Source organism: Siphateles boraxobius, unplaced genomic scaffold (assembly GCF_051911475.1).
Source record: "Siphateles boraxobius isolate OS27281-9 unplaced genomic scaffold, OSU_SipBor_1 65, whole genome shotgun sequence".
NCBI classification, from domain to species: Eukaryota; Metazoa; Chordata; class Actinopteri; order Cypriniformes; family Leuciscidae; genus Siphateles; species Siphateles boraxobius.
This window is the reverse complement of record NW_027509192.1, coordinates 7,089,140-7,102,074: the sequence shown is the minus strand read 5'-3', so window position 1 is coordinate 7,102,074 and position 12,935 is coordinate 7,089,140. Positions and strand designations below refer to the sequence as shown.

At 37.6% G+C, this 12,935-nt stretch overlaps 1 protein-coding gene across 2 annotated transcripts in view; it reads left to right on the top strand.

Annotated features, from left to right (window-relative positions):
- nav2b (neuron navigator 2b) overlaps positions 1-12,935 on the top strand; it is a 71,374-nt gene that overhangs the window by 41,377 nt on the left and 17,062 nt on the right. For both annotated transcript variants that reach the window (XM_077210520.1, XM_077210521.1), the window contains exons 13-19: positions 393-522; positions 5,469-5,766; positions 6,667-7,306; positions 8,778-9,155; positions 9,367-9,432; positions 10,197-10,348; positions 11,007-11,183. In XM_077210520.1, coding sequence (XP_077066635.1) covers positions 393-522; positions 5,469-5,766; positions 6,667-7,306; positions 8,778-9,155; positions 9,367-9,432; positions 10,197-10,348; positions 11,007-11,183 — 1,841 coding nt within the window. The remainder of the gene's footprint in view (positions 1-392; positions 523-5,468; positions 5,767-6,666; positions 7,307-8,777; positions 9,156-9,366; positions 9,433-10,196; positions 10,349-11,006; positions 11,184-12,935) is intronic.

The following is a 12,935-nucleotide window of genomic DNA, read 5'->3' as shown; positions in this document are numbered from 1 at the left end:
TGGTCCATATGATTTTGGTTGAGTCCTGCTGAGCATCCTCATGGATTTCGTGGGGGGATAGGGGGATAGCCAAGCAGAGCGCACTGAGAATTTGAGGCGCAGAGCTAATTAAAACAAGTTTTGAGGAGCAGAAAGACGCGCCTAATGTATGAAGCATGATGGGAATGCAGGTTTTTATGCCCTCACTGTCCCGGTGCAGACTTCATGACTCTCCACAGATGTTGTTTTTGCTTACCTTTCCTTCCATTCCTACATTTTCCATATTATGCTGAACATTCTGAATCCGTGATTTCTATTTTATTCCTTGCAGTCTTCCTCTCAGTATATTGATATCATGTTCCTCAGAAATGTAGAGAATAAACTGTTCCTCTCTCTTTCCTCTTTGTTCTCAGTTGGGACGACAGCAGCTCAGTCAGCAGCGGGATCAGTGACACCTTGGACACAGATGACCTCAACACCAGCTCGTCCCTTAGCTCCTACGTCAACACCCCATCTGTCCCACACAGAGACGTAGATGAACAGGTCAGTCATTGATACCAAAGGCAACTTCAGAGCCTCATGGTCTATAGAATCAGAAACATCTGTAGAACTTCACATGGGAAACAACAGAGCACTTAAAAAACATTACCATAATAAAGTCTACATCTATCGTTCTATATATATATATACTATAGATAGATAGATAGATAGATAGATAGATAGAGAAATTATATTATATGTATATATTTAAAAATGTATTGAATGTTTAGATTTGACATTGTATTAAACATTATATACATATATTTATATTCCATTATGATGGAATTTCATATATCAAGATATATATTATTAATATATTAAGAAAGTCTGGAACAATAGTAAATAAAAATCTATTTAATATTATTTTAATATATTGAGTAATCTATTCTATACAACTGACAAAGGCACTGTAAAAAGTTTTAATGTAACCTTTAAAAAAGATTATGTATATATAGTTCCACTTTAGCACTTTACTTAAGAATATATTTAGTTTGACCAAGAGTATACTGAAAAAAGTATACTTAAATTAATTACAGGGTATTTATATTAAGTACATAAATAAATACATAAAACATTTTATTTGTATGTTTTTGTTGTACACTGTTGTATTTCAAATACATTTTGTTTTTTGTTTTTTTCACTAGGGTTGACAGTTAATATAAATAATAAATGCATCATAAACCTTTATATAAAACTTTGAAATCTGTTCATTTTAATAAATATCAACCCCTGGGGCATAAAAGTGGTTAACTTTGAAGACACCCATATATAGAGCCATAATACAGAGAAAGCTTGCAGTCTTACAAATATCATGTTGAACTGTTAAAAAGTCCTTTAATTGTTTTTACCATCTCTGTTTATCATTACATGCAATCAAAAACAGGCCTGCACATAGCACTGCGTTGTTGCTTCATTGTCCCTTTTGATTCAGTAAAACATTGGTGGGCCCTTATCAGAATTGGCCTGAACCCGCTGTGTGCAGTCTTTGTGAGTCAGCAGACTGACTCAGCTTTTGCTCGGTGATTGATCATCTTTACAAGCTCAAAGCAGGTTAACATATGCTGAACAAATGGACCAGTACAGTGAAGCTAAGACACTGTGTCTCTCTAGCCTGTTCTAACAAGATGAGCTTTGTAAATCCAGACGTGGCACCCTGGGTTCTGTGCCAATAAGTTTGTCGACACCTGTGGCTTCTCGGTTTGTGCATTTCTGTTGGTCATTGAATGTTAAATCCATGACCTTATTTATCTACAGTCTTCCATATTCATCTCCTCAGATGAAAACACTCATGTTTCTCCATTTGTTTTTGATCTTGGTACTGCAACAAAAAAAAAGGCCCAGATGTGGTTTTCAGTACCCAGTGTTATTTTAGTATTATTGAGATACTATTTTAGTTTTAGTATTCTTATTCAGTTATTGTTTAAAATATTTCTTTATAGATTTTTTTATTTCAATTATTATTTATTTTATTTTATATTAGTACATCAAAAAAAGGCTACGTTCACACTGACATTTCTTTCAATCCATGCAGTCTTTGGGAATGACAACTGAATTTACTTACAGGTGTGAGTCTCAAAATGTCCCGTTCTACCAGCAACTTACAGTAGTGTCTCAAATTTTGTCTGTATGAACGTGCAACAGGAGTCAAGCCCATATTCTCTTACCAGTAACCATAACGACAGTGAACAAACTTATATCAAAGACGGCAACGTCCATACAACTGAAAAGTCTTATTTCTTTGGACACGACAAGAGTCCAATTGAGTCCCGAGTTCATCCGTCAAATCTTCATCATCCGACAGCAGCTTTTATATCTGGGTGGAGAGCGGAGCATTTGAGTCACTAATGGGAGCCGCTCATCTAAAACCTTCAGATGACACACAGCTCATATCTCTGTCGCTGTAAGTTACCGAAAACAAAACCACACAAAACCCTACAACAAGCGCGTTTGTGCAGCGCAGAGCGGCTCTCTCACACTGTATGACGTGAGAGACAACTAGTTGTTCAGTTCCGGTTCTGTTCACTCAGCAAGGGTTTTCCGAGAATGTGGTTTTGAGTTCTAAAAATGTACAGGTGTGAGTTCAGTTATAAAATGTGCAATGCGGTTGTCACTCCGGTAAATAACTGAAATGTGTGTGAACATAATTGTATTAAGGACTCAATTACTAGGACTGACAACCGTATTCTCCTGCTGTGTGACCGTGGCCTAAATGAAAACTAAAAAAAATTTGCTTTGGCAACTAGCTGAAATGGTTTTAAGTTTTTTTTTTTTTTTAGTTGATGTTTATTTTATTTCAAGTAATGAAAATGTTTTTTAGGGTTTAAGTTAACTACAATAAACCTGCTTGTAACCTGATTTCAAATTCAAAGAGTTGTGACTCAAAAGTGCGCCTGAAGCCAAATATCTGCCACCTTTCACTTCCACACCCTTGTACTTTTTCCCTATATAGTCTCCCCTCATTCTTCAGGCTGGAGTGGAGGAAGGATTTATTGTATCGGCTTTGAGATAACAATGTTTTGGAATTGGCCTGATAACAACTGGAGACTATTAACATTCTTTCCCTGGCAATAATTTTTATGAGGATTTTCAGTAGCAGCTGAACAACGGACTTTCCTAAAGGGTGTGATGTCATCGTGGCTACGTTGTGGAAGGTCATGTAATGAACGAGTTGGCCCTTATGTCTCACATAATCAGATTTTATGATGACTGTTGATGGTGTTGCTGAATACATAAGACGCAAATTAGCTGTCGTGATTTTGCATCTCAGTCATTACATATATTTTTTTATATATTTAGTCCAGAGACTTTTTATTTACCTTTTCATGCAAAGGTCTCTCAAAAATGATGATCCCTTTGCAGTGATCCGCTTCTAAAATTAGAAAACAGTTATATGATTTTATATATAATCAATAATTTATACCATGTGTGAGAAATATCAAGTCTGATATTATAAAATTAAACAATTGTTTCCCATATTAAATAATTGACTTTTATATTGACATTGTACTAAAGAAAATTTTAAAAAATAATGTGTTTTTAAATCATTAAATTCTTTCACAAAACTATGCATTATGTACACTCACTACCCACTTTATTAGATACACCTTGCTAGTAGCCTTCAGATCTGCCTTAATTCTTCTTGGCATAGATTCAACAAGATGCTGGAAACATTCCTCATAGATTTTGGTCCATATTGACATGAACCAGTTTGAGATGATTTGAGTTTTTTGACATGGCGCGTTATCCTGCTGGAAGTATCCATCAGACGATGGGTACTACACTGTGGTCATAAACAGTGTAGTACACTACACTGTGTGTCATCAGCTCCGGTTTCTACCAACTTCGTTTACGATCTAAAATCAAAGGCTTTCTTACTCCGATAACTTTGGAAATGGCGGTTCATGCATTCATCACGTGTAGGCTAGACTACTGCAATTCACTTTATTGTGGGATATCAGTTTCTCAAATTGCCCGTCTTGAGTTGGTCTAAAATACTGCGGCTAGACTTATTCTCAACTGTCGCAAATATGACCATATCTCTCCAATTCTTAAATCATTACACTGGCTGCCAGTCCGGCAGAGAGTAGATTTTAAAATCCTCCTTTTTGTTTTCAAATCTTTACATAACTTAGCTCCAGTCTATCTTTCCGAACTTATTCATCAATATACTCCGTCCAGAAGCCTAAGGTCTCACGACCAGGCTCTGCTGGTATTCCCTCGTGTCAGACTTAAGCATAGAGGGGAGCGTGCTTTTGCAGTGCCAGGGCCTCGTCTGTGGAACACCCTTGCCCTAGAGATCCGAACGGCCCCCAACCTTTCTATCTTTAAGTCTGTGGTAAAAAGCTACCTGTTCTCTTTAGCATATTGATCTCTATTTTTAATTATTTTACTATTTTACAATTGAGTCTCTGACAAGGCTACTCGTAGCTTTGCTGCTTTTTATGTGTTCTATGGGTTGTTTTGCTGTTTTTACTTTTCTTATTTGTGTGTTCTGTAAAGCACTTTGGTCTGTCTAAGCGGCTGTTTAAATGTGCTATATAAATAAATGAACTTGAACTTGATAAAGGAATGGGCATGGTCAGGCTCAATTGGTACTAAGGGGCCAAAACAAGTGTGCCAAGAAAATATCCTTCACACCATTACACCACCAGTAGCCTGAACTGTTGATACAAGGCAGGATAGATCCATGCTTTCATGTTGTTTACAACAAATTCTGACCCTACCATCAAAATGTATCGGCAGAAATCGAGACTCCTCATATCAGGCAAACGTTTTCCAAGTCTTTTATTGTCCAATTTTGTTGAGCCCGTTAGAATTGTATCCTCAGTTTCCTGTTCTTATCTGACCGGTGTGTTTTCTGCTGCTGTAGCATATCTGCTTCAAGGTTCGACGTGTTGTGCGTTCAGAGATGGTCTTCTGCAGACCTCGGTTGTAATGAGTGGATATTTGAGTTACTGTTGCCTTTTTATCAGCTCAAACCAGTCTAGCCATTCTCTTCTGACCTCTGGCATCAACAAGGCATTTTCGCCCATAGAACTGCCTCTCACTCTTTTACAGACCATTCTCTGTAAACCCTAGAGATGCTTGTGCGTGAAAATCCCAATAGATCAGCAGTTTCTGAAATACTGACCAGCCCATCTGGCACCAACAACCATACCACATTCAAAGTCACTTTAAATCACCTTTCCCCATTCTGATGCTCAATTTCAGCAGATCGTCTTGACCATGTCTACATGCCTAAATACATTGAGTTGCTGCCATGTGATTTGCTCATTTGATGTTTCTGTTAACGAGGAGTTGAACCAGTGTAGAACACATATCATACCACATAACACCTACCATAGATAGACATTTTACTGATTTGTAAAAAAAAAACAGATTTATATTCTCTGAGGTTTGAAGACCAGAACATTTATTTACAGCTAATGATTTAGTTTTCTCTCCCACAGCTCCAGACGGATGCGGAGAAGCACTCTGCAGTGAAACACAACCCCAACTGGTCCAACAACGACCTTAAACATTCAGAAGGCTGTTCTAAAGGTAGCATCAAAATGGAGACCACAACCAAATGGAACCACAGGTCTTCAGACTTCTCAGATGAATCAGAACGGAGCTTGATGGGTCGCAAGACTCCTACCATCTCCCAGACGGGCTCTTGGAGGCGGGGAATGACTGCTCAGGTGGGCGTCACCTCCCCACGGACAAAGGCAACATCAACGACAAACTGCAGCTCACTCAAGGCACATGGTAATAGTTTATGTTGATGGGTTGCATGTTGATGTTGCATGGATGTCACAGTTAGCATAACCTTGTGTCTTTCAAACCTGTATGCCGTCGTCTTCTGTGGAACACAGAAGTTATTTTGAAGAACACTTCATCCAAAATCAGTGTGGTCCAAAAACATGTTTTGTTTATGTATGGACAAAAACAATGAGACTTTTTTCAATGTATCTCCTTCTGTGCTCCACAGAATAATGTAAGTCATACAAGTTTGGAGTGACATGAGGGTGAATAAATGATGTCAGAATTTTCATTTTAGGTTGATTTGTTCGTTTAAAAATAACTGAAATTTAAACAATTTGTAAAAAAATAATAATAATATATATATGTATATATATATATATATATATTTTTTTTTTACAGTTTATTTTGCTCACAGAGCTGAAAAATAAGAATGGCAGGGGCTTGAGGCTAAATACAATCTAGTCCAGTGTTATTTATATAGTATTATAGTATTTATTAATATTTTGATTTAGATTTTTATATTGTGATTGTTCTTTTAAGTTTTGTTTGTTTTAATGATATTATATGCTTTTGTCATTTATATATTTATTTAATATTTGCTTTTAATTTATTTTTATTTCAGTTTTGCAATTTTAGTGCTTCAAATTGCACTTTTTATTTCAGTTAGTAACCAAGGTTACATTTTTCATTTTTTAAGTTTGTTTTAATCTAATATTTCAATTAACATTTTTTTTATATAGTTTTAGTTAACGATAACAACACTGACTGAGCCATGTCTCTGTTTTCATGTGGTTTCTTGAGGGATGACAGCCAAATAAGGCGTATGTTCAGATGAGTCATGACATGGACTGTGCTACTGTATTCAAAACTGTTGAAAACATGATTTCATTTTGTGCTTGACAGTCCGTGTCGTTGATCATCCCACAAGTAAGACCGACGATGCTAAGGTGTCAGAGAAAGGCCGCTCCAACGGCACCCATTCCTCAAGTGTTGATGACACCAAGAAACCTCCCCTCAATCAAACCGTACGCACCCCGACCAGTACTTTTGGCTTCAAGAAGGCTCCGGGTGCAATGGCGACAATAACCATGAGTGGTGCTGTGGTAACTAGCGGCTCCGCTACAGTGGGCAAGATACCAAAATCAGTCGGATTTTCTGGGAGTCGAATTGTGTGTCGGCAGACGGCTCTTGATGATGGATACCTTCCTCCAAGTGCTCGGACAACTCTTCAGTATCGCAGTTTACCGAGACCTAGCCGTACCGGCACCGCTCGCTGTTCTAACCGCACTAACATCTCGAATCTTGATGCTAATTTTTGTAATAAGGGTACTGCCACACTTCCCAACCCTAAGAGTCGCAACTTAGTCAAGTCCCCAATGGGAACTACTAACCAGACAGACCGAGAGAAGGGTATATTTTCCGATGTGGAGAGCCAGGTACTTAAGACTAGCGCGACTACCCAGACGGGGATGCCAACTCAGTGCCAAGCTGGAAGGCAAACAGGAGGAAAGTATTCAGAAATGTCCTCGCCAACCCTTCGTAGGTAAGTTCTCCACATTCACAGAGTTAGCTTATGAAGACTTGAAAGACTGTTGATGAAAAATGTATTTTGCAAAAGCATGATTTCTACTTGATGTGGATGAAAGCACCATTTTAGGTCCCTCAAATATTTACACAGCAGTTCTCAGCTGTGTTGTGTGAGTTCCAGAATATTCTCCTCCTTGGGTGCTGGAAGGTGTTCACAGAACTCATTGTTTATCTGAGCGATTTGATGTTGGTTGAGATTCTGAAGCTTGAAAGGCGTCTTCTGGCCACCACAAGTGCATTTTCTTAGGGCTTCTTGATGATTCTCTAAGACATGGCACAGACCAAGAAGCTTGTGTTTGTTCTAGCTGATTAGCTTGCTAGCTTTGACTGATTCCTCTCCTAGTTAGTAGAACCAGACTACAGATAGACTGATGTTATCTGACCAGTCAGTCCATGAAGTAATGAGAAAAATCAGAGATGCCAGACTTTCCTTATCTAATATTTTATTTTGTGAAGAGCAGGGGTGTCCAATCTTGCTCCTGGAGGGCCAATGTCCTGCAGAGTTTAGCTCCAACATGCCCCAACACACTTGCTTGGACATTTTTACTGATCCTGAAGACCTTTATTAGATGGTTCAGGTGTGTTTAATTAGGCTAAACTTTGAAACAAGGTGGCCCTCCAGGAGCAGGATTGGAAACCCAACAACAAAAGACTAATAAAATTAACTTTGTTAATAAATGGCGTAACTAATGATATTTTTTGTAGAATATTTACGTTTTTTTAATTACTATTTATTACAACAGATCTCTGTTTTGAAAATGTATCTTTAATTACGTGTTTTCATATTAATAACCAGTCTGTAAATAGAATGATTCCTACAAACCTAAAATATAGATCACCGTAACACTTCCAAGTTCACTTTGAACCTGCCATAACTGAAAACTGACTCATGATTCAGTGAGGGAGTCAATTGTGAACTCACTAATAGCTGTGAATCTAATTTAAACCACTAACTCACAAGCAAGTTTGTAAATCTTAGACTGACGCATTAAAAAAATCATAAGAGTCATTTGTTTACAAATCAGTCATTGCAACCTAAGCTATGAACGATTCTCTTTCTGGTTGAGTCTGATTCAAACTGCTAATTTGCATGTGATTTTGAGACTGTTTCAAGAATCTTTTTGACTGATGCATTAAAAAGAAATGGTTTACAATAGTCGTTTTTTGGGGAAATCACTCATCGCATGCCTGCTCTATGAATGATTCTCTAACTGATTAAATCTGATTCAAACTGCTAACTTACAAGTGAGTTTGAGACACTTTCATGAATATTTTGTACTGACTCACTAAAAAGAACATCACGGCTGTGGTCATTGCTGCTGTGTGCAAATGACACTGGCAACTGACAAAACCTAGATTTTCAATTATTGTCACAAAATGTTTACTTTTGGTCTCATTGTTAAATCCCCTTCCCCTTTTGCAACCAGACTCTTTGGTAGCAAATCTTGCAATAAGCAAGCTCCGGTCACCACCACGGAGAACATGAAGAACTCCACCATCATCTCCAATCCCCATGCCAAGTCCATCCAGCAGAATGGTTGTCTGGAGACGCCATCTGTCACCAGTGGAGGCAGCGGTCCAGTTTACACTGACAATCTGGAGCCCTCTGGAGGTCATGGAGAGCAGACACTTTCCTCTGTGGCCTCCAGCCCAGGATCGGCTTTCTTTCCTTGGGGAGGCAGGGATGGATTGGACTTCCCCTGTCAAAGCTCCAACCACAGTAGTGACTCTGTAAATGTTTCCTTGGGAAAGGAAGGTTTATGTCTTAATCGGACCAACAGTGCTAGAACTGGCCTCTCAGACAGGTAAGAAATGAATTGTTCAACCATGCTAACTTTACATCAACACAAATGATGCTTCCAGCTGTTTGTGAATTGAAAATAGCATTGCTATCTCTACTTATGTTCTACCTTCCTTTACATGTACTCCTCTTTAATCATTTCTTTATCTCCTCTCCTTTTTCTGTCACTTTTATCTGCTTCTTTTTGTTTTGTCTGCCCCTGTACCCTTCTCTAGCCCTCAGTCCTCCCCCTCTGCTAGCCCTAAATTTACCCACAACACTCTGCCACGGAAACAGGACAGGTAATGCTATATGTGTGGTCAAATTATCACTTTTGCTTCGTGTTTTTGTCTTGCTTGTGTGCATTGTGATTTAGGGCTTGTGATTTAAAATCTACCTGTAAGTTGGAGTTAATTACTTCAGTTCTCTACATGCAACGAACACAGTTTCACCAATTCACAAGCAAATACTCTTTTGAACTGGTTCTTTTTAATGAGTCAGTCAAAAAGAATGACAAAACGGTCTCAAACTCGCATCTCAGTTAGGGGTTTGAATCAGACTCAGTCTGTCAGTGAATCTTTTTTTCTACATTTTTATGTCTGATTCAAAATGTACAGTGGACCATAGCTTGTATTTAAAGATACACGTTCACAACAGATTTTTTTTATAATAAATATTTTAATTCTGTCAATCTAAATATGTAACTTATCTCCAAAATGTTAAATTTTATGAGCCAGTGGCTAATAAAATTAGCTGATAATAGTATACCAGTATATTAATAGTATGCCAGTGTAGTTTGTTAGTGAGTTTTGATTTGTTTAGTACACAATGAAATGTGGTATTTATTTAATATGTACCAGCTGGTTAAATATTGCAATACGCAAATAAATATGGGAGTTCATAGCTGTGGACTTAGGTTTTCTGTTACCCACCATAAATTCGATAACTGTGATTTTCCTGGCATTGTGGCGTTTTTCTTGGAGATGTTTTCATGAGAACTTTCATGCGAAAGAGAAAAACAACATTCTGTTCTACGGACTTATGCACACTTGTTTTAAACCTTCAGGTATGCCCATGGGCCTCAGGTCAGAGGTCATGAGGAGGCCCGTGATTGGCTGTGTTCCCCCTCAGCTGTTGGCCTCTCAGATTCGACCCCCTACATCCCTGCCTCTACACTCAGCTCGCCCTCCGGCACACGCTTCAACTTTAGCACACTTGGTAAAAACAAGCAAACTTGCGTAACCAGTGTCTTATCAGCTACTTCTGTGGTTTATACTAGGCATGCACTATATATCGGTTATTAGACGATATTATATTATTATTATTATTTTTATCAGTTGTAATTGGTATTGGTTTTAATTGTTATTTTAAATGGTATCAGTTGATATTGTTTATTTAATTGTGTAAATGTTATTTAAAAATGCTCATTTCCCCTATTTTTATATATAGAGTACCTGTGCTTATCTAATCTCAAAATTACTATCTTTTTTTTTATCCTGTACATTATAATGTTTTGATGCCTGAATTCACTTGTAGCATTTAAAATTATTATTTGTTTTTCATCTGCCATAACGTGAAAATAATTAGCGATTTATCAGAATCGCACATAATTGTTTTATTATGTAATATTATTTTGTTGCTGAGTATCATAACTAGCAAAAGAAGGTACTAGCAGCAAGTTAACTACCAAAAAAAGAGAAAGTTTATGTTAGAATCCTCACTTATGTATTATGATTTTATTTATTGGTTTACATATGATTTAACAACTGAAATAAGTACTAGTCTCCTCCTTACTGTGAACTTTGAATACACATTCATGTCATTAGGGTTTAATCGTAGTGCTTATTTAACCTTGATCCCTGTGTTGACACTCCAGGCAGTCCCACCAGTGCTTCACAGATGGCAACTTTGCGCGGGACCAATAGTCAGGGAAATCACAACGGCCCGTATGACCCCTACAGTGACCCACGTCTGAGGAATTCCTCAATGAGCCTGGAGGAAAAGAGCCGCACTATGAGCAGCTCCGGATCGTTCCGTGAGTGCCTGGAAGAAGGTGAGAGTTTGGTTGTAGTGGACCTTTTGTGTGTGTGTTTTTTGCTGTGCATACCAAGAACTATTATCATTTCTGTCTGCCATCATAATTTACCATCACAACTCAATCCATAACGTCATGTTTTTGGAAAAGAGCAAATAGACCTGCATTGTTCTGTTACCTGATAACTAAATGATAGGTTGTTATTAATGTTAGGGCTTTTGACAAAGTCAGGCTGTAACGTATGTCCTCACTTGCGCCAAAGCATAAACAAACAAAGAGCAGCTTTGTTGGCCTGGCAGCCTTTACCCCACAGTTAATGTTTGATTTCATGATTAACTCGCCTGTCTTGGCTCAACACCACTTGTCCCAAGGCTCTCTTTTGCTTTCTGTATTTATGATTCATGTCTTTCTAAGGTGGTGATGGTGTTGATATAAATGTGCCAATGAGCAATAGTGTTTAGGATTGTAAAACAGAACACAGTTGCTGTTCACAATGATGCTTGACTCAATATGATGCCATTTTTCAGGGTTAATTTTGACCAAAGTTTGTTTGTTTATTAAAAATGTAAAACTAAGCTCAGATAGGATTTACTATTAAATAAATGTGTATTTTTAAAATTAATGTGCACTGCAGACTGGTATTTTGATATGTACAAATGAGATTTACATGGAAATTTACAGAATTACAGTACATGGTAATTACAATTATGCGATTATATAAATATAATTATTCTTATATGCACAATAAAAAGTCATGTAAATGTATTATTATTTAATATATACTAAAATAATTATAATCTGTGGTCATTAAGGAATGGAGATGGTCAGCAACAATACTCAGGTAGACTGTGGTTTTTAAACAATGCTCAATTTGGTACCAAGGGCCCAAAGTGTGCCAAGAAAATATCAAACACACCATTACAATACCAATCTGAACTGTTGATACCAGGCAGGATGGATCCATACTTTCATGTTGTTTACAACAAATTCTGACCCGACCATCTGAATGTCGCAACAGAAATCGAGACTCATCAGATCAAGCAACGTTTTTCCCATCTTCTGTTGTCCAATTTTGGTAAGCGGTGTGAATTGTGTCCTCAGTTTCCTGTTCTTATCTGACAGGAGTGGCACCCGGTGTGGTTGTCTTGACCATGTCTACATGCCTAAATGCATTGGTTCCCATCTATAAAATCCATGTGATTGGCTGATTAGATATCTGCATTAAATGAACAGTTAAACTGGTGCACCTAATAATGTGTTTACATTTACATTTATTCATTTAGCTGACGCTTTTATCCAAAGCGACTTACAATTGCTATATATGTCAGAGGTCGCACGCCTCTGGAGCAACTAGGGGTTAAGTGTCTTGCTCAGGGACACAATGGTGTCTCACAGTGGATTCGAACCCGGGTCTCTCACACCAAAGGCATGTGTCTTATCCATTGCGCCATCACCACCCCCACAGTGTTGTGTTGTGTGTGTGTATAAACAAATAATTATTTTCATATATTTACATTTTACATATATTCATTTAGCAGACTCCTTTACCCAAATTGACTCTTCTGACATCACAAGCAAATTGTTAGAGAGCCAACAATATTCGTGTCTTTCTAAAGTAAAATAATATAATGGCTTAGTGATTAAAAAAAATAAAAAAAACTTGAAAAAAATCAAATGTTCTCAAAGTTCAGTGAGGCTTTCTTTTTTCCAGAGTTAAAACGGGCCCTTAAGCTGCTTCTCTGGAGCGTGAAGGAATCATTTGTTCCTTAA